Here is a 27695-nt window from a genome sequence, read left to right on the forward strand (position 1 = left end):
CGATCATCCATATTGGGCGTGCCAGGCGGCTATTTCTTTTTGTTTCGAGCAGACGAAGTTGGATCTCGATAAGTCCCGATAACGTTTTGTCCGGGCGGTGAAGACGGCCATGGGCGCAGCGCATACGTCAGCCAACAATCCTCCAGCAAGATCCACCGACCGAGTTCTTTATTTCTTCTTCTTCAGAGTGGTTTCAATTCTTTGATGCTCCGTGTTGAGGTAATTGTTTCTGTTTTCTAAGCCACTCATTCACCCTATCTTATTCTGTTACTGCAAAGCGCCCAGTGAGTCCCCGCTCCTCTCCTCTCCGCGGAGGTTAAAGCTTCCCCCAAAGCTTCAATCGACCAGCTCCAGCAAACCTCAGTTGTACCACAGCTAAAGAAGGCTAACCGTTGTCAGATATCATACAAAATGCCAACCATCCTCCCACCCTGGCCACACCTTCTATTTGGTGTTCTTGAACCTCTCTCCCTGTAACTATACACCTTGCCCGCCTTCTTCCGCTCATCCAATGAAGTCACTCACTCATTCTCGTCTCGTTACAGGGTTCTCGGAAGCCTCGCCCCGATATATGACCTGGACAGCTTTATCGCCGGTCAAACACCCCAAGCAGACCCTCCTTCCGCCCATCCCAGCAGCCTCTCGTTGGCCTACCAACTTGGCAACCTATACTCGCTCCTTTTCCTTGTCGGAGTGGCCGTGTTGCATACCAGCACAGAGCCCAAAGTCGTGCGCAACTACCTGATTGCTTTGGCTATTGCTGATGTCGGTCATGTCTATGCCACGTATCTGGGGATGGGCTGGGCTGCATTTGCGGATTTTGGCGCGTGGAATGCTCTGACTTGGGGGAACATCGGCGCGACCGCATTTCTCTTCATCAATCGTTTGGCTTATTTCATGGGTGTCTTCGGGACTGCGAAAGCGCCGAAGGTGGCCGGGAAACGAGAATAAAATTCGCGGCGCTGTTGACCAGCTGTGCTGGAACGGTACTGTAGGGTCGAAATTTGGGCATCTAGTCCTGCAATAACTGGGTCTTATTATTCACTCTCGGATTGTATAGGAATTGAATGACATTTCAAGGAATGAATATTCGGGCGCTTCGGGCGCGATGGACTTGATATGATTTGTAGGTTCCTTGAGCATGAAATACTAGTAGTCGTCCCGGTTTTTCAGTCTCATTCTGGGTCTCAGTCGTTCACAGTTGCCTGTCACAGTTGCCTGTCACAGTTGCCTGTCACAGTTGCCTGATGGCAGATGCGCGTCCGTTTTGCTCCAATAGGCCGGGCTGGAATGCATGTCACCCAGTCTTAATAGGATCTATTATATCCCCCCCCCCTGCTCCCCCCCTCATCTGGTGTGGGGCAGAAAAGGAAAATGAAAGGAGGAAGAAGATGAAATAAAGAGACCGGTCATATAGACTAGATACCGCAACGCCAGACGCCCAGCACTGCAAATGTCAGCAATGGGTATAGCGTAGAAGTACACAGTTCCATCAAAATCCGAAGCAATCTAAAACAGCAAGCCCAAGTCACCCAAACAAGTTTCATCCATGATACTCCCAGCGCCATAGACAAAAAAAAATCAGAACGGCCCCATGTCATTAGCCAAGATACCATGACCACCTGCAGCCACCTTCAGCCACACATAAAGCAGAAGCAGGTCAGTTCATTTCTCTCACCGACACCAAGGAAAGGTATGGATTAGCGTCGATCAAACGAATCATGTCTTGGTCGACATTTGGATTTGCAGATACTGGAGCAAGGGTTGGATGGCGGCTTCCCCATGCTGTTGATAATCGCGAAGATGGGGGATGAGAAATGGGATTCCAGGATGTTCACAGTACTGTTGGCGATAAGACGCATAGTTTTCGGCAGGGTTGGTGGTGTTGACCACCTCAGGCGGAAGGAGAGGATCCAAAACGACCATGCCGCCAACGGTGCTATTCAAGCCTCGAGATCGCGCTGTAGCGGTGTTGTGTCGGTGCAGACCAACGGTGAGGGCCGTTAGGGAATGGTAATTTTTAGCGTTAAGGAGGGCCTGTGATCGTCCCCGTTAGTCTCCAATCTATACCTGAGACACCGTCCACGATGGACACTTGATAGAGGAGAAATACTTACCTGCGCACACTCTCGCAGGAATGGGACAATGTCTGGTAATGCAGCGCAGCATTCCCACACTGCTATACTGAGATCGTGCCAATTCGTCAGAAGCCCTCGCACGAGGTTGTCGTTTGCGAGGATGCTCTGTCGGGACAATCCGGAGAAATCGAGCTCGTCAGTCCCTGTCATCGTCCGGGCCAGGTCTTTGGGCGAGGTCGAATTCAAACAGTCTTCTAAGAATAAAATGGAGGTGTCCAACGGTACATGCCATTCCATTTTGGCAGTATGGATATATTGACGTCGGAACCGAAATGCCAAGACACTGAAGATCTTGAGGATGGTGGTCAAGCTTGGCGGTTGGTCCCTAAATAGCACTTGGACGGGACCTGCTATAAATTCGAAGCCTGGAGTGAATTTCTGGGGCATATCGCAAGCTGATTCTGGTTGTATGGTGCGAATGCAGTGCATCAAGGCTCGATGGGTAAAGGGGCTTTGAGTCCGTAGATGCTTTGATAGAGGATTAGAATAAGAATCGCGATTTGCGAGTGCTGTGCTATAGAGCTGGACTCACCTTCTCCGCTTCTATATAGAGAGGGATTTCCTCTGGATAAATTTGAAGATGGTTGTAAAGATAGATGTATAGCACGGTATGCTGTAGGAGAAACCATTCGACCGAAACTGCATTATATCCAAGAGAGGCACGCACGATCTCTTCGAAGGAGATCTTGCGAAACTGGTGATGGCTTTCTGCCTCGATCGCATCGGCAACTTCTTGAGCGCTCAAACCATGACCCGGCTGTGGTGGAAACCACATCCAAGGGACTGCCTGGAATGGTTGGATCCTCGAACGGCGTAGTATTTCTTCCACTCTTTGCAAATGGGAGAGACTACCCAGGAGTTGATGCTCGCGTGGGTCCGACAGCGCCACGAGAAAAGCATCGATGGTATCAGCGTTGCGACTCAGAAGCGAGTTCCGTGGAAAGTTCTCGTCTCTAAATAGTCCATAGCGGATCACTTGACGGATCTCGGGGATGTTAAATGCCCACAGGACAGTAGTTGCCTCATCTTCCCACCAGCGATAAGTAACCACAAACCGTGGAAATTCTGCGCCGATCTGGAATAGAGAGGGATAGGATGATTGAGTGGAGTCTGGTGTCACAGCATGAGGGGATGTGGGTTGCGGCATTTCGAGCCTGCTCATAGGTGATGGCGAAGTATTTGTAAGATTTGATGATCGCAATTTGGAAAGCTGGTCAAACCAGGGTCTCTCAGCACAGATTGATTGCATTTATGCGTTTACCACACCTCCGGGGCTAGTCATGGATACCAGTGCATCAGGCAAGACAAGAGGACCTGCCGCATAGACCGCGGCGCTTGTCGCGTAGGGGGAAAAGGCCGACGAGGAGCGAGGTCCAAGGCTAGAAAACAGAATCTAAAAGTCTCTAGAGTAAAAGGAGTATAGAGGGGCTAGGGAAAGGGAGGTAAGTAACGCAGATAGGTAGAGGGGGAAAACTAATGAAGTAGAAAATGGGGGAGGCGATGTAGTAATACTCAGTAATCTCTGAGGGAAGAATAGAATCTAACAAGGTCAAGGATCGGAGTAATCGGAAGGGTCGAGATGATTGGATTTTAAGAAAGGGCAAGGCAATTTCCTTTTATCCCTGCTGGTCACTGTGCTGCCCCGTTAAACATATCACGAGGATGATTATAATGGGAGTAACAGAAAAAGGATGGGCTTGTTGAAAACGGGGGAGGGGCGCCAATCTTCCAGCCTGCTGGAAGACCCGATGGGCAGGAAAGTCTAGGAGAAAAGGGGGCAAAGATTGACAGTCGCAAAACACGTATGCTTCCTTGAAAAACGCTCTAGATGGGCCGGGGAGGTCTTGTGTGTCTCCACCGCAAGGAATGGTCCCCTGGCGGCGAACTACTTAGTTACTGCGCGCTATCATTACGTCCGTAGGTGACTCGCTGGGCTGCTTCCCGAATCCCATTCCCGTTTACTATGCCGAGCACCGGTTGGGCCTGCAAAGCAGTCAAGTTGACAACATGACAATTGGTTTTTTGAATTGTTTATACTCCTCGTCTTCTCTGCAGAAACTTCCTTGGTCGCGGGAGAAATCGGTTGAGAAGCGGTCAGTTTCGATGCCATTGTTTGACTTTCTAGAAGTATATCGAAGTGCCCGGGGTATTTACCTACTATACAATGAAGGTTATTCAGAAAAAAAAAATATCAAATAATCGGATTATTTCTACCCCTGCCTGAAGTATCTAGATAGTACTTGTGAGACCTATGTAGCTCAGGCATTCCACAGAAGTGTGCTATTTCCTTTCTCTTTTCTCTCTGGGCTAGCGAAAACCCATCCTTTTTTGCCACCACCGGCAATCTTTATTACGGGTTTTGCATTTAGACTACCCCATCCTAATCGGGTTGGTGGCCCATTATTATTAATTTATTACATATATTTCATAGAGGCCGAGTGTGCACCAGACCCATAGCGCTAAGCCAGAGCGAGGGGCAGGAACGGGCGATCATGATGGAATCCAAATCGGGGACCAGTCTGGAGAGTGAGGCGGTCACACCTAAGGATAATAAATATATTCGAATTTATGTTGTTCTCTGTTTCTTTTTGATGGTTTCATGGAAATGTCCTATTGGTTGTTTGCTCCAATCAATCCGGATCAGCCCAACGGTACCCTAACAGTTTTGCGTCAACCCCTCCCCCCCCCACGCTCAATCGCATCTGATAATTGTTGCGGTCTGGAGGGACATAAGATGGTATAGGCAAAGTGGTCTGATCCATTGCTAGAGTAGGGATGGTAATCTTGACCTAAAAAATGCAACTTGTTCTGAAAAATATGAGCAGTCAGGCGTTAAACTTTTGGCCTTGACGCTGATCACCAGGCGATTAAACATATTAGTAGTCGGTACTACGGAGTATATTTCGGATCCAGCACAAATACAGATCAGGCCGGCCTCCGAGATTTCCTACTTCTCTACTTTGTTTGATACTAGTTATCACTCATTACAAAATTCCTGCTTCTGAAGTGCTAGGCCAGGTTGTTTACTTTTTAACCAGTCGATAGTCCTACACCGCCGGAGTCCGCCGTCTTTTAAAGCAATTTGCTTCGAAAGTAAAGACTAATAAAAAAGTCAAAAAATAAGATAATGTAGAATTTATTAACTAAAACTTAATAGATATAAGATCGGCAGTCACTGAGACATGAATGTAAGACGCTAGCTTGGGTTAAGTCATTCCTGGTCATGTTCTGCACGATAATTCGCTCCGCCACTGATGGATTCACCCTACATACTGTATCACAAGGTGCTGTATTGATCGAAGCCCTTCTCACAATAATAATAGGTGCCCCCTCAATGTAATCTGCGCCGGCGCATGATGCACAGAAAACGTCATCTAAACTCTACCGCCACGTGAATGTCGTTGAAGCTCCGGAATTCTCTGGGAGCGGCTCCAAGAACCCAGGTCCAAGGCACTGGGATTCGGATCTCGGTTGATCCACATGTCCCAGAGCTTGGGGTGGATCTTGAGAGATCATGACAGTTGCTTGATATTCAATATCTATACCAACGTTTATGATCGACTATATGGTCAATTAGATTGAATATTTTGAGTCTGCAGCGACCAAAGTCGCAGGGGAGGCCAATAGGCAAGTCGCTGCTTCTCCTCGTCATACGAATCGAGAATGTTCTGGCCCCGCCAGCCCGCCAGCCCGCCAGCCCGCCCGCCAGACAAGGTGGCTTCTCCGAGAGCAACAATGACTGTTCTTGATGCAGACTACCCTCCCTCGGATATCTTAGGTTTTGATAAAAACTATGAAATAGTTTCCATGGAGATCAGCCAAATATATTTGCGTTTATTAGTGGTCGATCCGCTCACCCCCTTTGCATTTATAGCGCTGCGCAAACGGCTCCGAACCAAGGATTTCACGCTAGGAGAAGGGAGGATGAAATGGTTGGGCGGACTCGAATGATCTTTCTCTCTTCAGAAACGACGCTAGCTCCCCTCCACCATACGTCTTGTGTAGCATGCACAGATCTTCAGTTCCAGGAAATCAACAGGCGAGGCATTCCGCCACTTAGAATGCACAACGAAAGAACCTGATAACCAGAAAAACGGCAAAACAAATCATGTTCCTGGACTTCATCTCCGTAAAGAGTAACCTCAGACTTACACCAGGTGGCTATGTTGCATGGACCGAGATCCCTGGAATTTCACCAGTGCAATGCTGTCGTGCATATTCCGGCATGGTGGCACTGGAATCCGGATACATTTTCCCTAGTGGGGACGAGTGAGCGCGTCGGTCCGGCCAAGAAGTGATACATCAGATTCCACGTCGCATGACGAGTGATCGAGCGCGATCATAACGCCATCGGAGAAAAGCAAAACAATAGCATAGAACGCTCGACGGCTACATCGTGATTTGAAGCATTCTGTTGGATCTTACTATTCCGAGGGCCGACCCTAGATTACATCCAGAACCCCACAGCGGAGACATAGCCCTCTCGGACAATCTACATGGCAGGTAGAAATACTGTAACAAATTTTCAGGAGGATCGGTTTGGGAAAATTACTGGTTCAACCTCCGACAGTGTCTTGGCGGGCGTGCTATCCTTCCTCTCTTCTCATACGTCGATCGGTCGATCGAGGATGCTATCATGGCCCACGTCGAGCGCACTTAAGGCTACGCAAAGGGGGATTATCTTCATGTATCAGCACCAGCAACTGCGTTCAGGGGGAATAATTGGTGATAACACTTGGTCTTGAGCACAGTGGGCTTTATTTCCTTTTGCATCATTAACTTTTGCCTAGTACTGGCCGGCGTGTTTTTCGTGACCTATACAGCTACGGCACGGAGTACGCCGTCAGCGACTTCCCATCTCCGTAGAGGAGGCTTGTGCCGATGGATTGTGTGGATTGGGCCGGACTTTGTCTAATCTTTTGGTTGAACCAAGTCAAGTTCCTATATGACGATTTCACAAGCCAGTGCAAGATTAGGGCCGGTTGAGGAGAGGGTCCAAGCAACTAGGAGGGGTGCAAAAGAACTGATTCCCTTGTCTTGATACATATTACAACATCCGAAAGAACCGTTCTTCTATTTCTTTTTTCCAGTATGCAGCGAGTGGCGGCACCCTAAGGGACCTCTGCCCCCCGCGTATCCCGATAATCATGGGAGGGGGCTGGCTACCCATACATATCAATACAAGCTAAATTTCGGTTCTCCACGGTCAAATCAGTCTTTCTAGTCATGTCTATTTGACCTGAAGTTGGGAGAAATATCCCAATCAAAACGGGTTGAATGGAGCAGTTAACTTTCGGGATATGTTTTAAGCCACGAGGTAGGTTCTGAACATGAGTGCTCGGAGGTTTGAATTTACCAAGACCCCTGAGCTTGACAGAATTGATAATAGTCGTCCCATTTATTATGGATTTGCTTTTACAACTCAGGTCAAAGCGTACGATTTGAGAATTGGAGATGAGTTGGCATCAACTCATGTAAATGAACATATTCAATGGCTACGTGCGGCCCCAGCGTCGTTACTCGACTACATACATTCTGGTAGTACACGACCACATATCCATTGCCATCGGTCGCATTCCTCACAATTCTCCAGAGACAGGATCTCCAAAGACAGGACACTTTCAGCAGCATTTATCTTACCGCCGGTGACTTTATTTGATATCCATGAACGATATCAGATTTTTAGATGAAAAAGCGCCCCAGATTGCCCCAGGAACCGCTTCGTTGGTAAGTTCAATGCAAGGAACTCCATGGGACGGACCCTCGAAACTCTATCTCCAGAAACCCAGTGCCTTGGTGCCTCCCGTTATTTGGAATTCCATTTGGGGCTTAATCCGGTAAATACACCCCGGTTAGGAGAATGCTATCAGGTAATTGCTATTGCCCTTGATAGTAATAGGAGTCAGCCTACACCGTACCCTCTTTTGCACACCATTACTGCAAGCCAGGGCAAGGACCCCAGGCTTAATCAAATGTCGGTGAATTGATTTGCTGCAAATAGAGGGCAGTTAGGCAAACATAATACGAGATCTTGAAAAGTTGTTCAAACTCTCCCCCAGACCCCATAACCTTATTGTTTCTATATTTCTCTACCCGAAGTAATCACCGCTCGTTCTGTTGTCTGGCTCCGTCGCCCTACCTGGTATCGGTTTGCCTTCTCCAGACCCGTAATGGCTGCCCGAGGTATACTGTGCAAGACCATGCATGAACAGGAGGGTCGAATCTCTTGGCATGTGTCTCCTCGGTGCCTGAGTCGCCCAACATTAACTGCATCGACACTGGTCGACACTAATTGCTCCCGGCATCTGCGAGCCCCGGTAGATAATCAGGCGGGGGGTACGATGCTATAACACTGGGTCCATGCATGCTCGGGATATGAAATATTGTTGATGCCGAACTTGGACCTTTTCGTAGAAACCATAGACAGCTCAGCAGATAGCAATGCAGGAGTAGGAAGCAGCATATAGTCTTTGCATCTGTCGTGCTCAAACTCATAGAGCTACCTAATCAGAAGAAGCTGCGTAAATAGTAAATGACATCTGAACTAAGGTTATGATAAAGCACCGACTTCAATAAGAATGATCTTCGCGAACCCACTATTGGGTGACACTGTCCTTTCGACTCTGTAAACTTGGCTCAAATATTCTATCAGGTCTATTGTCTCTTTTATCTTTAGGTTTTATGTTGCTCGCTAGGGGGTGTCAAATATTTCCGTGCTATCGTGTCGAATCGGCAGCGGGACCTTCCAGATATATATTCCAGAAACTAACATGTCCAGGCTTATGACATGCCGAGCAATTGGATTGTGCAGGTGGTTGAGTGCACCAATGGAAGTACCTACTAGCTACGGTGTATGATTAATCTAAGCGTTGCTTATCCCTTGGCCTCAATGAGTGTGACGGAGCGTCACATGGATAGCTAAGATCTAGAACGAGCCTGCAGGCTGAACAAGGACGCCGAAAGAGGTGATTCGACCCACATGAATGGGTTTCCTAGTTTAGTCCTACGAAGGAACAATATCAAAAGGCCGAGCCTGGTGCTTGTAAGTGCAATACTGGCACGTTTCCGCTGTTGCTGGCAAGCCTAGACCCAAGGACCATTGCAGGACCAGCCTCTCAACACTAATAATTCATGAACTCGGGAAATTTTTGATTTTGTTTCATTCAGGGGAATCTATGCAGAGGCTCGAGATTGTGCCAGGGCAATCGGAAACCCTTCACGCGTCGTCTCATGCAGCCAGAACGGTCCACCTTTCCACCCGACAACTCTCGAAGAAGAAAGACGGCCAGAGTAAAAACCCAGTTTTGTAAAAAGAACAACACCAAACCCAGTAAAACACCAGACGGGCGAGCCGCTTAGATGTGGGTGTCGTAGGCGATGGGGACAACAGTCTCGGGGGCGTTGCCGGCGGAGGAGACGAGGTGGCCGGAACGGGGACCAACGGCCTGGCGCTTCAGGTGGACGTGGACACCCTTCTCCTTGGCCTCACGCTTCTTGATGGCGTTCTCCTTGACGCGGTTGATGAACTCCTCGCGGGAGCGGGAGTGCTGGACGTGCTCAACGCGGACGTTGATGCGCTTCTCGAGGTAGCGGTTGCCGACGCGCTTGTACAGGAGGACACCGACGGAGGACTTGGTAACGTTGTAGACGACACCGGTCTTACCGTGGTAGACCTTGTGGGGCATACTATTGGAAGAAGGCGTTCAGTCAATATTTCTGAGATATCGCAAAGATTGGTAAAGGCGAGCGTCGGAGAGAGTAGAGAGATGAATTATCTGGGTGACTTTGCAGGGAAAATTCGGGTTGTACTGACCCCTTCTGGACGGCACCGTTAACCTTCAGGTCGACAATATCACCGACACTGTAAATTGAAAAAATTCGTTAGTGTTCCATGTCCTTATAATTCGGCTTTCAATATTCCGTCATTGGAAAGGTTTCGATCGTACCGGTAGGTCTTCATGTAAGTGGACAGGCGGATCATGCCATGTTCCTTGAAGTTGCGGCTGAAGGCATACTATTGAATCCATCTCGTCAGTATGCTTGTGTCTCTCTCTCTCCGTAAATCCAACTCTCCGTCTTGTCCACCACCAAAATGTCGTCGAGCAAGGGTTCGTGTGACGGGGAAAATCGAGGAGCGAGGAATCGTAGACGTACCCGAGTGCCGGCGCGCAGACCGTACGAGTGAGGCATGACGGCGGTGTTGTGGTTTGGGCGTGTTGAAAAGTGTCGACAACGGCTACCTTCTTCAAAGCCGTGAAAGTTGAACCGGTGGAGATTGTGGAAGAGTTGCGCAATCACGTGAGTAGGGTTAGCCCTTCCACCACTTCGATCAGACTCCCTCCCCTTTGGGACTAGCGTCGCTTAGCCGAAACGCTTTGCATCTCGGGCTGACATCTCAGTGCGATCTTTCTCCAGTGTGCTTTCGACAATCCCGCCAACCCAGGACACCCAGCAGCAATGGCTCCCGCTCCGTGAGTGACAACGACCTCAATTATTGATGTCGCATTATTCTAATCGATTTTCTTTTATAGCCGTGTCTACTCCAAGACCTACAAGGTCCCCCGTCGCCCCTTCGAGTCGGCCCGTCTGTGCGTACTCTCCGGCCACTGATTAGAAGCGTGCTTCTAGTCATGTCGTGTGTTCCATATTAATTCACCGTTCATAGTGACTCGGAGCTGAAGATTGTCGGCGAGTACGGCCTGCGCAACAAGCGTGAGGTGTGGCGTGTCCAGCTTACCCTCTCCAAGATTCGTCGTGCTGCTCGGTATGTTGATGAAAAATTCGAGATTGAAGGATCGTGAACTCGGGCGCATTGAGACACGGTCCTCCACATGAGAACAGTAAGGGCTAACGTCTTTCTTCTCTACAGTGAGCTCCTCACTCTTGACGAGAAGGACCCCAAGCGTCTGTTCGAGGGTAATGCTCTGATTCGCCGTCTCGTGCGCATCGGTGTGCTCGATGAGTCCCGCATGAAGCTCGATTACGTCCTGGCCCTCAAGGTCGAGGACTTCCTGGAGCGCCGTCTCCAGACCTGCGTGTACAAGCTCGGCCTCGCCAAGTCCATCCACCACGCCCGTGTCCTCATCAAGCAGCGTCACATCCGCGTCGGCAAGCAGATCGTCAACGTCCCCTCGTTCATGGTCCGCCTCGACTCCCAGAAGCACATCGACTTCGCTCTTACCTCGCCCTTCGGTGGCGGCCGTCCCGGCCGTGTTCGCCGCAAGAAGGCCGCTGCCGCCGCTGGTGGTGACGCCGAGGAGGAGGAGGATGAGGAGTAAATTACTCGCTTACCACAAAAAGTAAATTAGGAGTACGGTCGGGTTTCGCTTTGGGCAGCTCAAACACTCTGGGTGGTTCATGGTGAATGCAGCATAAAGCGTTTCATGTTGTATGATCATGCAAAACAAAATGAATCAATCAAACAGCCTAATTGGCTTCAATTCGGAACCCGAATCTCTTGTGCATTCGTATAATCTCGGTCGGTCTTTCAACGCCGTAGCGCGAACTATGTACAAACTAATAATATAATTCCCTAACGCCATTCCCCACCCCCACGCTCCTGATCGCCTGTCATGTAAATCATTGCCGAACGCCTAGGTAGCATCCAGCCTTGTCGCTAAACACCAACCATCTCTTTCAATGTTTCTTCCGCACCTCTGTACCAGCGACCCATTTCCTCGAGCCCGTCACTCTCACCCTGCTGCTTTTTGCGCTGGGCCTCTCGCGCCTGTGTGGTCGCCTCGACCTTCCGTCGCTCAAGCACAGAGCACTCCCGCTCGATAGCTTCGGCTTCCCGAGTTTTGCGAGGCAGCGTGTTCTGCACAGCAAGGATTTGACGGTTCAGCGCGGCCAATTCAGCCTCCCGTTCCGAGAGCAGCGCCATAGTGGCAGGTAGTGGTAGGTTCTGGGAGGATCGAGGGTCCGAGGAGGTCATACTGGCGACCTGTTTCGCGCGCAGGCCCGCGATAGTGGACTCGAGGTTCTCGATTGAGTCGGGGAGAGTCGAGAGCTGTGTCATTTGGACGTCGACATTCTTGTAGCCTGTCATGGATGCGATTGACGTTAGCCAAAGGCATGAATCTTTAACTCGGCGGGAGACACTCACGGCGCGCCAATTCTCGACCCATTGTCTCCATTTCCTCGATCATGAGGCGGGCTTCCTCCTTTCGTGACTTGAGCTCGGCCTTTACCTCTGCAAGCTGGGTCTCCAATTCGACATTCTCATTGTGTCCGACCACGAGGGGTGGGTCTCCCACGATTGCGCGGAGGAATTTTTCTTTGGTCACTTGCTCGAGGTAGGAGAATCGGAGTTTGGAGAAGAGTTCCTATTTGGTGGAGAAGACGTAAAGGGTCAGTTATTGTCAACATGTCAGGCTAGTACGCAGTTTGTCCCATACCTTGTAGTGGGTGAGATCGGCCTCAAGGGATGCGGGCGTTGGATCGTTCAAATTGGATATAGAGACATCGGAGCCACGCTTCGAGGGAGTGGGATTGGAACCGCCGACATCAGAAATGGGCTCGCTGATTCGAATGATCGCGAGCTTCTGCTTCAGGTCGCCCTGATCTTGCTCGAGTTGCTGGAGCACAGCATATGGGTCGGTCGTGTCGGTCATTGTAGGCAGTCAATTGTAGCCTTGCGTGGCTGTTTCGAGAATTGACTATACTCGTGAAGAGTGCGTGCCTGCCGCATTGAGACGCGGGTCGTAAATAACTATCGCGGCCGATAACAGCGGGGGCAAAGGCGGTCAACGACGATAGCCGCAATTTTGGAAGTAGCTAGAGAGTCAACTTCCCTTTCTGCTACTTTCGATTGGGAGGAGTTTTGTTATTTTCTTGGATTGGAGTGAGGTTTTCGAGTGTATTCTTCTTCCATCTCTCATCCCAGCCATCATAAACATTTAGATTTACCCCGGTATGTGAAGACTAGACGACATGGACGACGACTACGTTGCGGAGGTCCTTGCCCGAGAGGCGCGCGATAGCTCTCAGAGATATCAAACAGATGGACTAGGCGCATATATGCCACGAAAGTTTGTTTTCACCCTGGATCATGTTCCTCTAGTCTGCACGTCACAAACTGACCTGACTTTACTTCTAGACCTGCTGGCAACGCTCCCAAGCCAAACACTAGATTCCTGCGACACCTCATCAAAGAGACCGATACTCATAACACCGCCCTCAAACGCAAGGAGGAGAGAGAGGCGAGAGATCGTCTTCGGCATTTAAAGGATCAGCCTCAAGGTGACCGGACCTCTGAACCTTCTCTCAGCACCCGGAGACATGGCCATCGATCCAGTACGTCGGACCTGGCACGAAGCCAGAGAGAGGAGCGCCGGGGTCGTGAGAAACGAGACGAGCGTGTGAGTCCCCTTTCTCAGCGGAAACACCGGGCTCGGGAATCATCTGCCGAGAGAGATCGATCACGGCGTCATCGCCACCGAGGCGAGTCGCACGATCGATCCGAGAGAGGTCACCGAGAGCATCGAGGCCGCCGTGAGTCTCCTCGGAATCGTCGTTCGGGCCGTGACAGATCCCATTCACCCCGACGAAGCCAATCTCCCCGGCGAGACAGGAGTTCAGAACGCCATCGCAAGCACCGTCGCCGATCAGAGTCCCCCTCGGACAAGCGGTCGTCCCACTCACGGCGGACACGAACAGAGCATCGATCAGACGGTGCCGAACGTAACTGCCGTCACCTTCCCCTCAAATCCCGTTCCCATTCAACTCGAACATCAACCGATCCGCGCGACAAGACACAATACTCGTCATCGACCAGAGCCACAGCTTCCACAACGCTACAGCGCAATTATTCCGATGATGAGTCGGATCCCCTGGAAGACCTCGTTGGTCCGTTGCCTCCACAAAATGATGGCGAGGGCGCTGTCCCTCTTCGTTCACGTGGCAGGGGTGCCTACAAACCTAGCGCCAGCAACATCGATGCCCACTTTGCTCCAAACTACGATCCTGCGCTTGACGTTCAGTCTGATGACGATCGGATTTCGTCTCTAGACAAGTCTTCCCGCCGTCCCGTTGCAGGTCTCATGACTGCAGATGACGATTGGGACATGGCCCTCGAGGCATTGCGCGACCGACAGCGGTGGAAGCAGAAAGGGGAAGAGAGACTACGCGCTGCAGGAATGAATGAGGAAACCATTGATCGGTGGAAGAATAACTCGGCATTCACGGGAGCAGCCAGTACTGAGGGTAACCCGGAGAATGTACGGTGGGCAAAGAAGGGCGAGGGTCGAGAGTGGGATCGGGGGAAGGTGATGGACGAAGATGGACATATTGATGTCCGAGCCGCCTGGTGATTCTACGGCATGCAAATCTGCTTTTTTTGAGCGTGGCGTTGCATGGTCTTTCGTGCATTTATGTTCTCGGCTCTTTTTCTTCTTGATACCGTGGGATCATTTTTGCATTTAGTGCGTGGGTGATATGAGGGATCAGAATGGGCACCGATGTATTGCGTGGTGCCCAAAGCTGTACTCTTTCATACTTCCCCTGATTGAATTCATCATCCTGTTTGACAGGCCTTGCACGATAACCTTAAATCGGTAGTACCATACTAGCGTTGTAGTGATGAGCGGAGCTTTCGGAGTGCGGAATAGCCCCGCACCGGCCGATGATGATTCTTCAGCCAAACTGACGATATCCGTCATCCACTCTAAGGATTGCAAATTGCTTAGAGATCAACTGATTGATAAGGTTCTTTAGACCCCACTCTCACCCGGTTTAAATCTCCAAAATACCCTTGTCTTTGTCTTACATATGTCCCTCCCCTACACCCCGCACAGCATTGTTCTCATCAACCATCAATCAATCCCGTTCCGATCTACGGTAGACTGATTCCGATAACCGCCTCGGCAGAGACTATACAACAATGACGGATCAATTCGCCTTCTCCTATCCATCCCCGCTGGAGGGTTATGAAAACCTCGAGCCCTTGTCTGAGTTAGTGTCACGCGAGTCGTTTGCGATATACGGCGCAATACCCACGACTAGCATGCTAACCATCCGGAAAATCAGAGAGCGCAACGACGATGGCAAGTCCTTTAAGAACCCCCAGCACGGTGTTCTCAGCAAAGCCTACGAAGAATTCCCCGATCCACTGTGCAAAGACCGTCGCGGTGGCTTCGACATTCATATCTACCATTTCCAGGTCGAGACTCTACCTACTTCAACTTTGATCCGTTGCAGGTCCAACTAACATCCGCCCAGACGAATCCCGATCAAGTCGCATATGCCAAAGCCCTATGGGAGCGCATCCGACGTGAATGTAAGTACCCCATACGCAAACATACCAGACACAATCTCCCAACTCCCACTCCTCTCCAATCAGTCCAACTAACAACCCCCTCCAGTCCCCGAACTCCGCATTTATGCCTTCTTCGACAGACCCATCGGCCCGCATCCGGTCGCCATGTTCGAAGTCAACCTCTTCACGCCGGCACAATTCGGGGCTTTCATCCCCTGGCTGGTGATTAACCGGGGACCGCTTAGTGCGTTGGTACATCCAAATACGGTGGATGAGGAGGAGGAGCGGAATCATACACAGCGGGCGACGTGGTTGGGGGATCGGATTCCGTTGGATTTGAGGGTTTTTAAGTTGATGAAGGAGAGGCAGAAGAGGGAGGAGGAGGCGGAGAGAGTGAAGGCGAAAGAGAAGGAGGGGAGGCTGTAGCTGTATGTGCGGGTTAGTGGTTAGTTGGGTATTTAAGGAGTTTTTGAGCGTTTGTCATTTGAAACGTTCGAATGTGAATCATGAGCATTTTATCTTGTTTGGAGAGTGTCGAAAAGGTGAAGAGGTATTTTGTAAAGGTAAACCTGTCGAGGGATCGGATAACAAGGGCCGGTATCAGGGCGGACTGTGATTGGCGGGTTGTAAGAACATCAGCTCGGACAACCACAGGGACGATTAACCGACAGCCCCTACTCTTAGGAAGGGCACATGTAAATGACCTCGATTGAGGAGAATGTAACGAACAACAAGTCGGCAGTAGTACTACCACTAAGCCCTCCACATTAGACCCGATCGTTTACTTCCCTCGAATGACCCCGTCAGGAGCACATCACCAGATCACCAGGTCCAGAACACAACCCTCCTCAAACTAAATTCAACACGCTAATCAACCCAGGCCAATCAAACCAACCAGCAACTAACCGTGTTCTATGCACATGCAGGCCATTTACAATAAGTCAGATCTTCCCTCGTCGAATCATCAGCTCCAACCACTTCCCGCCTGGTTCCTGATGCCCAGCGATCATTTACATTCCAGGCCATCCCTTCTTTCCCTGAACATGGATATACACCGGAGGGGAGGGGCGATGTTACCCTCTCGATCTCAAGTCTTTTCTCATGCAGGTTCGGCACACCGTGATCTTGTATCCTGATCAGACTCGCTGGGCTACTCGGGTTGAAGACTGCGGTCCTGCTGGAAGGTTGGGGTGTGATGTGACTGATAGTCTCCCCGAGGGAAGGTTCTTAAAGGGATGATATCCGGCTAAAAAGGAGCATCTGTTCTCTCGTTACTCGGCATTTTTGAGGTATTCCTCTGTCCAAGTCACTCACTGTAACCTGCCGTCAAGGTTCTCCTGGTGAACAAGCACTAAACCGACACCTTATACCTGTACCAGGCTAATACTTTGTATAGTTAAAGGCGCAACCAGAATAAATTTCTCAACATAAACATCTTAAACATAATCCGATAAAAAAGGCTTCGCCAATACAAGCTCTCCACAAATCAGCGCTGAACCATGCGGCACCTAATATCATACATGGCGGCACTCGCCCCTCTAACAACCCCTCTAGTCCAATCCACAGCGACCATCCCCTCATATGTCTACGAGTATGGTATGTACAATTCTATCCACCCGTATTCACATCCGTTCTAACTCCCCATCAGCCCCTCTGGTCTGGCTACACAGCCAAGACGCATACCGACCCGGCGACCTACAAGCACAGCTTGACCATACCACGCCCGATGTCAATTGGACCGCCATCCAGGGCGCACCATCACCACTAACACTGAACAATCTTGACCAAGTCAATAATCTGGGGAACACCAGCGTATACCTAACATCCCCTGAGGGCATCGATGCCAGTCCCGAGCCAGCTTGGTTCCGGGGTATCACTCCAGATGCAGAGGGGCGGATTGGTGATGGTACCGGGTGTGCGATTATCGTTGTTGATCATGGGAAGGGGAATGTTGATGCGTTTTACTTTTATTTTTACCCGTGAGTCGCGCACAGAGAGGGTATCTGCTAAGTTAGAGACTGTACAGTTTGACTAACATAGATCTCAGGTATAACAAGGGTGATATAGTGCTTGGCATGGAATTTGGTGATCACATCGGTGACTGGTTCGTCTATCCTTGACTTTAGACATTGTGCTGCTCTTCTATTCTAATCAACGACTAGGGAACACAACATGATCCGCTTCGCCAACGGCACCCCCCAAGCACTGTGGTTCAGCCAACACGCCAGCGGCCAAGCCTTTACATACAACGCCCTCGAAAAGGAAGGCAAACGACCCTACGCCTACTCCGGCAACGGAACACACGCCAACTACGCCGTAAAAGGGTCCGTCTCAACCCTCCATCCCATCCTATACTGATCTACCTTCTAACCACAGTATGCATAACAGCCAACACGACCACACAATCCCGGGCCTAAACCTCCCCACGGGCTTCCTCCTCGACTACACAGACCGCGGGCCCCTCTGGGATCCCACCCTCAACGCCTACGCCTATACGTACGATCCCAGCACCAGTATTTTCACACCATCGTCTTCGGATACCCCCGTTGCCTGGCTGTATTTTAATGGCCGGTGGGGTGATGACCAACCTCCCGGGGAACCGACGATTTTCGGAGAGGCAAAGTACGTTGCTGGACCGGATGGGCCGAGATTTAAGACGTTGGATCGGAAACATGTTTGTCCGTCGACGCCGTGTGTTGTTTTGCCGTTTAGGATTTTTGCGGAGTGACAATCGTCAGGTGGGAGATGGGATTATATTGGATATGTGAGATTGTGGGAGGGATATGTTGGGAGTTTGAATGGTTGTTGTGATATTACCCGATTTGGTAATTGGGTAGCACTAGCAGGGCTAAGATATATATATTCGGGAGTTTCCTGTGGCATAGGAACAATCAGTGGCAATATTCTATTTATCACTAATCTCTATTAAGAATAACTAACTAGATAAGATGGAGGGGAAATCTCCAGTTCCGCCACGTACCTCAGGCTTATACCATCACGCCCAGGATACATGGCAGTATGATATAGCCCTCCTACGGGCCTAGCTATATCATTCTACGAACATCCTTGAACCCTCACACCGCAGAGCTAACGGAGCAGAGCTATCTAGCATGGGTTATCGTCCTTCCGACTCGGCAATCTCTCATCCCGCCAAGGTAACTCCGGCACGCGATGAAATTGGAAGCCCTGGACCCACCCCAAGCTCCACAAGGCCGTGCACGGATTTTCTGAGCGCAAATTACAAGATTCTAGGATTCTAGGTGGCTTTGATTGCAGGAGGCAAGGGAAAGGGTTTGAAACCCTGCAGATGTTCATTTCAATTTGAATAAACGTATTTGGTTAAAGTTGTCTGGACATACTTGTGCCTGGGTGACGCTCTCTACATCGGTTCTTGCGGTTTGATAGCTTCGGGTTAAGCTAGTTCGCGGTGCTAGACGCGTCCCAGACGCGAATGTTCCGTGGGTTGTTTGCCCTACGGTGTTTTAGTTATAATTTTGTTTTGTTTTCTTTTTTCTTGCTCTTATCGCGATAAAGGGTTCGGCGCGGGTAATTGATTAAGACTGTATGGCGGGGATGATGGTATTTAATAGGGTTGTTGAGTTTTACAGTGAAGGGATCGGGATCCCTTTGTAGAGGGCAGAATATATATATATATATTCGAGTCGTCTAGAGTTAAATAGGCCAAGTTGTTCGAAAGAGAGAAACGTTTTGAATTGAATCAATCAATTACATTCTAGTCTATCAATCTTATCCTCGGCTAAGCAACGTGGTGTTCATGCAGCCATGGAGATCCATCGTGGCCATCCCACTTTCTTTTCCTGGATTTCCACGTGCCGAACTTGGTCGTGCGAACGAGATGAACGAGTCTAGTTTAATGAGGCTCGTGGGGACCCGGTTCTTCCTAGCTAGAGTAGGCTAGCGCTGAGAAATTGGCAAATTGGCAATCTTATTGGGCCCTTAGCTTCGGAGTTGGGTACCGGTGAGTGGCATCTGCTAGGACGAGGAGGTCTGGTTGGGTGGGTTAGTGTTTAGTATCTGATCCGCCGGCTGCGACCGGGTGCGAATCTAGGGAACGGTAGATTGTGTATTGGTGGTTGAATTGATTAATTGAACCTGAATCATCGTGAGTAATTATCTTAAAATACGGATGATGATAATCTTGGTAAGATGAAGAAAGAGAAACAAAGAACAGTGCTGATCTCGAGGTGGAGAAGGGAAACGGTCCCGTTGTGCACGTGCCAACAGCCCTTCAGGGGGAAGGCAATACGCAGAGAGAGAGAGAGAGAGTTATATAACTAGTACTTAGTTAAAGAGGTATTGTATAGAGAATATATGATAGAGTATAGTCAAGATGATGATCTCTGCATCACAAAGTTTGGATGTATCCAGGATTCTAGAGAGTACTCTCTATCATTATTATGCTAACTGGAGTCTTTCTCTCTGTCAGCTCCGGAAATTCATCGACAAGCATGTTACCCCGTTCGGGCCTTAGCCGCCCGCCAGCGTGGAACGAACCGTCCAGCTGTCCACACAGAAGCTCCAAGTGGGGGACTCGTCTCCCTCGGGGGCTCTGGACCGCGCTCAATGTTTTTTCTTTACCCCTGAATCTGAATCTTGGGAACTGAAAAACTGAAACCTGAGACCGATGGAAATGGAGGGTCTGAGAGGGGAATTGAAGCTTGGGAGAAGAGATGGTTCATAGTTCATTATTATCATTCGCATGCAAGTCCTGCACGATACTTCGAGTCTATCACATTTAGGATTGACAGCGCATTTCCCAGAGAGCGTTCCCCGTACGAATCAAAATGTCGTGAGAATAATTAAAACATTAAACTTCAATGCACGTACTACGCAGTCCTCCATCAGAAACCTAGCAAAAGTTCCCCCCTCCTAATTGAGCTCTCGATTGGTCCGTGGCTGGCGTCCCTTTCTGGTCTTCTTCTCGCCCTCATCTCCTCTTCCTCCTCCTCTCTTTTCTCTCTCCCACCCTCCCTTCCATTCTTCCATTCTCTCCAAGCGCCGCGAGAATCGGACGCTGTGAGCAGGCCATTTATCAATTCCCATCTCATCCCCGAAAAAAAATACAATACCGCCAAAAAAAAGAAACTTGGAAAGGACGACCAATTCGAACAATCGGCCCCTCTCCTTATTTTTTTCCTTCTGCGCCCCGTCCTCCAGTAGCGACGTGCCGCAGAATCGACAACCTCACACTGGCTGGGAGCAATTGTCGCCTTTGGATCTCACTCTCGCTTTTTTGATTTTCTTCCCCTGCCGTTGCAGCCCGAACTCGCATTTGCGACGAACTTGGACCTTTGGAAATCCCGCAATCGCATTCGATCCCCGCCACGTCCAATCTTCCCCCCGGTTCGACTCGCATCGATAACCTGTATATTTCGAATTCCCCCGCTCGTTTCCCTTGTCGACTCGTATATCCTCGGAACAATCTAGGATATCAGCATTGATACATTCCCCTGATAATTGCAATTGGCATCCTAGCTCGTGTATATTCCCACGTGAGTGCACATAACCCCTTACATGGCGGGGATGGTCATCGATCGGAATGGTGGACTTTCCCGCAGACTCCGCACGCGGGGAAAGAAAGTCATACTTAAATCCGGATTTGACTCCCTTGACAAGAAGAGAGATTTAGAGTGAAAACTAACAGAAAGGATGGCCTGAAATTACAGTGTATCAGATATACAGCAATTGAACCCCACCTGTATAAAGCCAACTCTCCATCAGTACAGAATCATACCACATTGAGTTACGCGCAAATCAGCCTGAAACAACAAACTGCCACACTTTCCCAAAATGGCAACGCCCACCTCCAGCCGCGCGCCTTCCGATGCGCTGCCCGTTGAAAATGGCCAATCTCTCGCCGCCCGTCGCACTTCGCTCGGTTTCCTTCGTCGTTCGAAATCTACCGAGCCGCTCGGTGAACGCAAGCCTTCCGGCAGCCGCAAGAAGATGTCCAAGACCCAAGCTATGGAAGAGGAACTCCGTCGTCAGCGTGAATCTTACGCCCCCAAGAACGCCCCCCGTCTGCCGGATCTTTCCCCCACTCCCCAACTCGAGACCTTTGGTGGTGAAGAACGTGATACCCTTGCCCCTGAGCCTCCCATGCCTCGTCCTCATTCTGGAATCGCCATCCCTACTGCATCCATGAGTTCACCCGTCGATGCCGTTGACCCCTACGCGCGTACGGAGAGCATGACCCATCGTGGTCGTTACAGCTATGCCAGCAGTGCCATGAGCACCGTCAACAGCCCCCGTCGTATTCGTCGCCGGAAGGATCCCACCCCTTACAAGTAAGTGGAGACATATACATCTAACGATTGCCTCAAAAACATCCTTACTGGAGTCGCCTTACTCTACCCAAAGCCAAAAATCAATTACTGATCATGCTACAGTGTGCTCGTGGTTGGCGCCCGCAACTCCGGCAAGACCTCTTTCCTCAACTTCCTGCGCAAGGCTCTGACCATGCCCCCACACAAACACCCCTCTCGCAGCCCGGAGGAGCTGGAAGAATTGGAACGCCAAACCTCTGCCTACGAAGGATTCACCTCGCAATACCTAGAGACTGAGATTGATGGAGAGCGCGTCGGTCTGACCCTCTGGGATTCCACCGGTCTCGAGCGCAACATTGTGGACCTGCAGATGCGTGCCGTGACTGGTTTCCTGGAGAGCAAGTTTGAGGAGACCCTCGCGGAGGAGATGAAGGTGGTGCGTTCTCCCGGTGCTCGCGACACCCATATCCACTGCACCTTCCTGTTGCTGGACCCCGTTCGCCTCGATGAGAACATTGCCGCGGCCGAGCGCATCGCCAATGGCACTGCTAAAGCTACCGACGCCCCGGTGGTCGGCATCCTGGACCAGAATCTCGACTTGCAGGTGCTGCGCACCATCCTGGGCAAGACCACCATTGTCCCGGTCATTAGCAAGGCGGATACCATTACCTCTGCGCACATGGGATACCTTCGCAAGGCCGTGTGGAACAGCTTGAAACAGGCCAATATCGACCCCCTGGAGATCTTGACATTGGAGGACCAGGAGGAGTATACTTCATCGGAGAGCGCGGATGAGGAGGAATCCGTGTCAGGAGAGACCCCCAAGACTCCCACCGAGCCTACCGAAGAAGGCAGTGAATCCAAGGAAGAGCAGCAGACCAACGGCCCGACCGAGTCAAAGAGTCAGGAACAGTCGGAGCAAGTCATCCCCCAGTCGCCCTCGCAACGCAGTCAAAACTCCCTCGGTGCTTCACCCGCCAACCCGCACGTTCCCTTCTCCATCCTTTCCCCGGACCCGCACTCCTTGGCCTCTGGGGAAGAACCGGTCGGACGTCGATTCCCCTGGGGTTTCGCCGACCCTTACGATCCCGAGCACTGTGACTTTGTGCGCCTGAAGGACTCGGTGTTCAGTGAATGGCGGGCGGAGCTGCGTGATGCCAGCCGTGTGATCTGGTACGAGCGCTGGAGAACCAACCGGCTCAACCGTAATGGCCAGCCTACGCCGCTGCCATCCAAGAAGTCATACGGAAGTCGCATGGGACCAATTCACGACGGTCGCCGTACGCGATAAATGGACGAATCAACCTGCCTTTTTCACCTTTTGACTCCGATTCCTACCCCTCCTCCCTCTCTCTGGCTCGGCCCGTGTATCTGACTTTTGCCCTTTTTTTTGTTTGATTCCCGACCCTTTTCCGCCTGTTCGCATAGCTTGCAGTTTTCGCACATACCCCCCGAATTCTTTTTTTTTTTCTTTTCCATGGTCATGTCTATTCGACCGTGGACTTTCTTTCCTTTCCTTTTCGTGTCTCCTTTTTGTTGGTTTACAACTACAAATCCACTTCCTGACCTTCCTTTTTCTGCCTCTTGACCTTTTATCCACTTATATCTTTCCCTTCTGACAAAATGTGTCACGCCGTATCCGGAGTGAACGAATCCTGTATTCAAGGCCTTTTTTTCAAAGTTGCTTATGTGCATTGCTTGCAGTGAATGGCTGTTTTAGCTGGTGACTGTGTATTCAGTATGATACGAGTATGATGGGACTTTGGTAGACTTGTAGAGAGTAGAGTGCTTGTAGTTCTGTAGATATCCTTTCTTTTCTACCTCTTGCTTGATAATTCGAATTTCCCTGGTTTGGCCTGTTTAACAATCACCTTTCTGACGAGGAAGTGGAGTGTATCCCCTCGATGATGATATGTGCTTACTATGGATCTGTCCGGTCCTTGGCTAGATTTATCACGTCCCCGCTGCATTGTCACAACGAATCTCTGAGCGGCTGAAATACGCCACGCAAACTGGACACAGCGATCGCACGCCCAGTACTCTGTCCTCAGCCAATCACCCGGTCAAATACGCGGCTACTTTGGGGGCCATTCACATTCAGACTGTGCAGGGGGTTGCAGAATTGCCAGGATCCGTCGGGCTGGCCGAGGGCTGCTGCATAAGTTCCCCGCAGGTAGGGCAATACGAGAGGCTCACCACTGGGCCAGTGGGCTTTGCTTTTCCCCTGCGCTACTTGACCTTTCCTTTTTGCTTCTCTTTCTTACTTTCCCACAGACATTTTTCTCTTTCTTTGAGCTTCATGTCTCCGTGGTAGTTGATCTAGCTCCTATCGCGCCGTACACTAGGTGGGCCACAACCTTTTTCTTCGTTCCCGGTTTATCTTCCCCGCTCTCTCGCACAGATCGACAAGGGCAGCCTCGCTGCGCAATTCGAGCTAAGCAGAGCGAGAGAGACCTTCCTTCATGCTGAGACTAAGAACTGACCGTCTGAGTTTCACAGACCTCCTATATCTTTTACACTCACCCAAAGCTAGCTCTGCTATACTTCACTGGGTAAACACATCTCCAATTCCGGCGGCTCACCCCCACCAAGGACCCTGGATACACAATGTCCCTCCAGGTCAACGACCCACGGTCGCGCACCCGCTCCAAGTCCCCCGGCCGCTCCCGCGAACGCTCCCGATCTCGCGACTCCCGCGCACCAGATCTGCTGGAGCTTGAACCACCACGGTCAAGACAGCGCTCCCGCTCTCCAGCCGTCGAGATCGCGCCCAAATCATATAGGGAATATGATCTGCCCCGCTCGCGCTCGCCGGTCGTTGAAATTGCGCCGCGCTCGGCTAAGCCCAAGGCTAAGTCTTCACGGGAGTATGACTCGGATGAGGAGACGGAGATTGATCGGCAGTATAAGCTGTTGAAGGAGGGGAGGTTGAGGGAGGATGGGCTGGGGAATAATGTTGTTGCGAGGGTTCCGCGGAGTCAGGGGCGGTATGATGTTGAGAGGGAGGAGGATGAGGATGATGCGAGGTATGAGTTTTCGGAGGAGGAGGAGGATTTGAGAGCGCGGATGAGGGCGAGGGAGAGGGATCTGAGGGATTCGAGGGATTCGAGGGATCCGAGGAGTTCGAAGGATTCTTTGAGAGACTCACGCGATCCAAGAAGCTCTAAGGATTCTTTGAGAGAGTCGCGGGACTCGCGGGACCCGAGGAGCTCCAAGGATTCTTTAAGAGACTCGAGAGACTCACGCGATCCAAGAAGCTCGAAAGACTCTTTGAGAGATTCGAGAGACCCTCGTGATCCGAGGAATTCGAAGGATTCCTTGAGAGAATCGCGCGAGTATGCGCCTCGGTCTCATCAACGTCGGCCTTCGTCCCCGCCTAGTCGGGATGGCAGGTTGGATGATTCGTCCGACGATTCGGATGATGGACTGGCGTATGGTGATGCTCTGGGTAGTCATCCGAGCTATGCTCGCCCGGGCAAGTATCAGTATGCACAGCCTGGTGCACCGCGCCAGCCTGCCCGTCCAGATCCCAAGTCGTCGGACTGGGATCCCATTCCTGAGTGTGAGCGTCCGGGCTTCGTGCCTCCTGCTTCGCACCCGTCGTCGCAAGCTGGAGTGTCCTCGACCATGCCCGGTGGCTTCCCTACGGCCTCGACGTATGCGGATCTTCCCGCAACGACTGCGCCCTCGTTCCCAATGCCGCAGTATGCCGGGTTCCCTGCCCAGCAGCAGGTTCCATACGCACACGCTTCTTCTGGTCCTTATACACCATCGCATTACCGTACTGCCTCTGCTACTGATGCTTCTCACCCACTTCCTGGACAGTATGCGCAGCCGGTTCAGTATCAGTATGCGCATGTCGATCCCAATGTTCGATATGCTTCCAAGGCGACTCCTGTTCAACCTTATACTGCCTCGCCAGATGACCAGTTTGCAAAGCCACACGAGCAGTTCAACAACAAGCCTCGTGACGCTCAGCCGGCTGCGTACCCGTACAGGTATAGCACTGAACCACAGTTTGTAGACAAGCAGCCTGCACCACCACCACCACCGCAACAACAGCCCCAGCCCCAGCATCAGCATCAGCAACTACAGCCACAGTATGGGCATGGCCACGGTCATCAACAACAGCCCCAGCAACTGGTGGAGATTACCCCTGGCGGCGGACGAGGCCGGCCGCATAGTCTGTCTGTGTCATCTGCGAATAATCTTGCGGTTGCAGGCTCTCACAGTCTACACGCCGGTCACCCTCCGGCTAGTCCACTGCTGGAGGCCTATCACGGTACCTACCAGTCCATCTCGCCTATGCCATCTCCGATTGTCATGCCAGCGCGGGACGATGACATCTCGGACCTGGAGCCACTCGATGGTGGTAACTCAGGCTCTGAATTATCACGCCGTAAGAAACACGTCCGCTCCAAATCATCAATCAGCGAAAAGGAAACCCGCCACCGCAGCAGCAAAGAGAAGATCAGGGAGAAAGAAAAGGACCGCGATGATCGCAAGGACGACAAGCGCCGCCTCCGTCACGACCGCCACGATTCTACCACGTCGATTGACCGTGACCGTGAGCGCGATAACATAGTCGTCATCTCACCCACCACCGGCCGCAAGCGCGTCTCCTTCTACGACGCCGGCGCCGACGCAGTCGACATGCAAAACGCCCTCAACCACCGCACAATCGACAACAAGACCATCATCCAGGTCCTCCCGAGTTTAACGAGCGACGAAATCCTCCTCCTACGCGCGGAATACAAAAACCGCGTCAAAATGCACGGCAAGGGCATCAACCTCGCCAAACACCTCCGCCTGAAACTCGGCAACTCCTCCTTCGGCAAGGTCGCCTATGCCACCGCCCTCGGCCGCTGGGAATCAGAAGCCTACTGGGCAAACTGCTACTACCAAGCCGGAACATCCCGGCGCGAACTCCTCATCGAGTCCCTAATCGGCCGGTCCAACGCCGCCATCCGCGAAATCAAGGCCTGTTTCCGGGATACCCGGTACAACGATAGTCTCGAGCGGTGTATGCGGGCGGAACTCAAGGCTGATAAGTTCCGGACGGCGGTGTTGTTGGCGCTTGAGGAGAGGAGGCAGGATGAGAGGGAGCCGCTGGATGAGAGGTTGATTAGGCAGGATGTTGGGGATTTGCATCGGGCGTTGGTTTCGAGGGAAGGTGGGGAGACGGCTATGATTAATATTATTGTTTTGAGGAGTGATGCGCATCTCAGGGAGATGTTGAGGGAGTATGAGGCTGTTTATCGGGTGAATTTTGCGAGGGCGATGATTGCCAAGTCGAGGAATTTGGTGGTACGTTTTGCTTCTCTCTTTGTTTCATTTTGGCTATTCGTCTTTCTTGGGGGTTTCACTGTCATTACGGTTGCTAATATTCTGTTCTTCTAGGGTGAAACACTAGCCCACATCCTAAACGGCGCAATAAACCGCCCCATGCGCGACGCCCTCCTCCTCCACCAAGCCGTCCGTGAATCCCGTACCGGCCGTGAGCGCTCCGAGTTACTCATTTCCCGGCTTGTGCGGTTGCATTGGGAACCGCGGCACCTGGAGCTGGTCAAGAGTGAGTACCGGAGACGGTATAATGAGCGTGTGGAGGAGGCGATTGCGGAGGAGGTTATGAGTTCGAGTGGGAGTAGTGAGTGGGGGGAGTTTTGTATTGAGTTGGCTCGGAGTTCGACTTGAGATGGGTTGGAAGGGGGAAGGGAGATTATTTTCTAGTGTATATGGAAGGCTAGTTCATGTGTTTTACAGAGAAAGGGATATGTGCTATTGTGTGTTTTGTATATCTGGAGGTCCTACGTTGAACTGTAGTTTATCGTGAACCTCAATAGAATTACCCTAGTTGGGCATCTGGGTTGAATTCCATGAGCGAGACTGAATGCTAGGTTGGAATATGTTCTGATTACATTTTGAATCAGAGATATCTTGATCAGTGGCACGTGAGGTTGTGCCCGATCTATTACGTACTGCCTCTAGTTTTCTATGAATGCCGTCGTGGTAGTC

The 27695-nt window shown here is 51.0% G+C and overlaps 10 protein-coding genes across 10 annotated transcripts; 7 read left to right on the forward strand and 3 right to left on the reverse strand.

Annotated features, from left to right (window-relative positions):
• Positions 1-411: 411 nt before the first annotated feature.
• N7496_004891 (uncharacterized protein) lies at positions 412-951 on the forward strand (the record flags this gene model as incomplete). Its single annotated transcript, XM_056697820.1, has 2 exons — positions 412-473; positions 546-951. The coding sequence occupies 2 exons, from the start codon at positions 412-414 to the stop codon at positions 949-951; spliced, it is 468 nt and encodes a 155-aa protein (XP_056556345.1).
• A 768-nt stretch (positions 952-1719) lies between these two features.
• On the reverse strand, positions 1720-3285 carry N7496_004892 (uncharacterized protein; the record flags this gene model as incomplete). The annotated part of the gene is made up of 3 exons (XM_056697821.1): positions 1720-2037; positions 2118-2606; positions 2671-3285. 3 exons carry the CDS (start codon positions 3283-3285, stop codon positions 1720-1722), a joined length of 1422 nt encoding a protein of 473 aa, XP_056556346.1.
• Positions 3286-9493: 6208 nt separating this feature from the next.
• Positions 9494-10328, reverse strand: N7496_004893 (60S ribosomal protein eL21; the record flags this gene model as incomplete). The annotated part of the gene is made up of 4 exons (XM_056697822.1): positions 9494-9824; positions 9952-9999; positions 10085-10152; positions 10293-10328. The coding sequence occupies 4 exons, from the start codon at positions 10326-10328 to the stop codon at positions 9494-9496; spliced, it is 483 nt and encodes a 160-aa protein (XP_056556347.1).
• A 267-nt stretch (positions 10329-10595) lies between these two features.
• Positions 10596-11416, forward strand: N7496_004894 (40S ribosomal protein uS4; the record flags this gene model as incomplete). Its single annotated transcript, XM_056697823.1, has 4 exons — positions 10596-10609; positions 10670-10726; positions 10804-10902; positions 11008-11416. 4 exons carry the CDS (start codon positions 10596-10598, stop codon positions 11414-11416), a joined length of 579 nt encoding a protein of 192 aa, XP_056556348.1.
• A 338-nt stretch (positions 11417-11754) lies between these two features.
• Positions 11755-12751, reverse strand: N7496_004895 (uncharacterized protein; the record flags this gene model as incomplete). The annotated part of the gene is made up of 3 exons (XM_056697824.1): positions 11755-12179; positions 12244-12463; positions 12536-12751. The coding sequence occupies 3 exons, from the start codon at positions 12749-12751 to the stop codon at positions 11755-11757; spliced, it is 861 nt and encodes a 286-aa protein (XP_056556349.1).
• A 319-nt stretch (positions 12752-13070) lies between these two features.
• Positions 13071-14449, forward strand: N7496_004896 (uncharacterized protein; the record flags this gene model as incomplete). The annotated part of the gene is made up of 2 exons (XM_056697825.1): positions 13071-13168; positions 13237-14449. The coding sequence occupies 2 exons, from the start codon at positions 13071-13073 to the stop codon at positions 14447-14449; spliced, it is 1311 nt and encodes a 436-aa protein (XP_056556350.1).
• A 569-nt stretch (positions 14450-15018) lies between these two features.
• On the forward strand, positions 15019-15819 carry N7496_004897 (DOPA 4,5-dioxygenase family protein; the record flags this gene model as incomplete). Its single annotated transcript, XM_056697826.1, has 3 exons — positions 15019-15297; positions 15357-15414; positions 15500-15819. 3 exons carry the CDS (start codon positions 15019-15021, stop codon positions 15817-15819), a joined length of 657 nt encoding a protein of 218 aa, XP_056556351.1.
• Positions 15820-16913: 1094 nt separating this feature from the next.
• On the forward strand, positions 16914-18121 carry N7496_004898 (uncharacterized protein; the record flags this gene model as incomplete). The annotated part of the gene is made up of 5 exons (XM_056697827.1): positions 16914-16989; positions 17042-17372; positions 17441-17497; positions 17556-17717; positions 17770-18121. The coding sequence occupies 5 exons, from the start codon at positions 16914-16916 to the stop codon at positions 18119-18121; spliced, it is 978 nt and encodes a 325-aa protein (XP_056556352.1).
• A 3083-nt stretch (positions 18122-21204) lies between these two features.
• aspE (septin) lies at positions 21205-22971 on the forward strand (the record flags this gene model as incomplete). Its single annotated transcript, XM_056697828.1, has 2 exons — positions 21205-21701; positions 21804-22971. 2 exons carry the CDS (start codon positions 21205-21207, stop codon positions 22969-22971), a joined length of 1665 nt encoding a protein of 554 aa, XP_056556353.1.
• A 1316-nt stretch (positions 22972-24287) lies between these two features.
• Positions 24288-27374, forward strand: anxc4 (annexin ANXC4; the record flags this gene model as incomplete). The annotated part of the gene is made up of 2 exons (XM_056697829.1): positions 24288-26987; positions 27081-27374. 2 exons carry the CDS (start codon positions 24288-24290, stop codon positions 27372-27374), a joined length of 2994 nt encoding a protein of 997 aa, XP_056556354.1.
• Positions 27375-27695: the final 321 nt, after the last annotated feature.

The sequence above is a fragment of the Penicillium cataractarum genome (assembly GCF_028827025.1).
Source record: "Penicillium cataractarum strain IBT 29864 chromosome Unknown utg000004l, whole genome shotgun sequence".
Taxonomy (NCBI): Eukaryota; Fungi; Ascomycota; class Eurotiomycetes; order Eurotiales; family Aspergillaceae; genus Penicillium; species Penicillium cataractarum.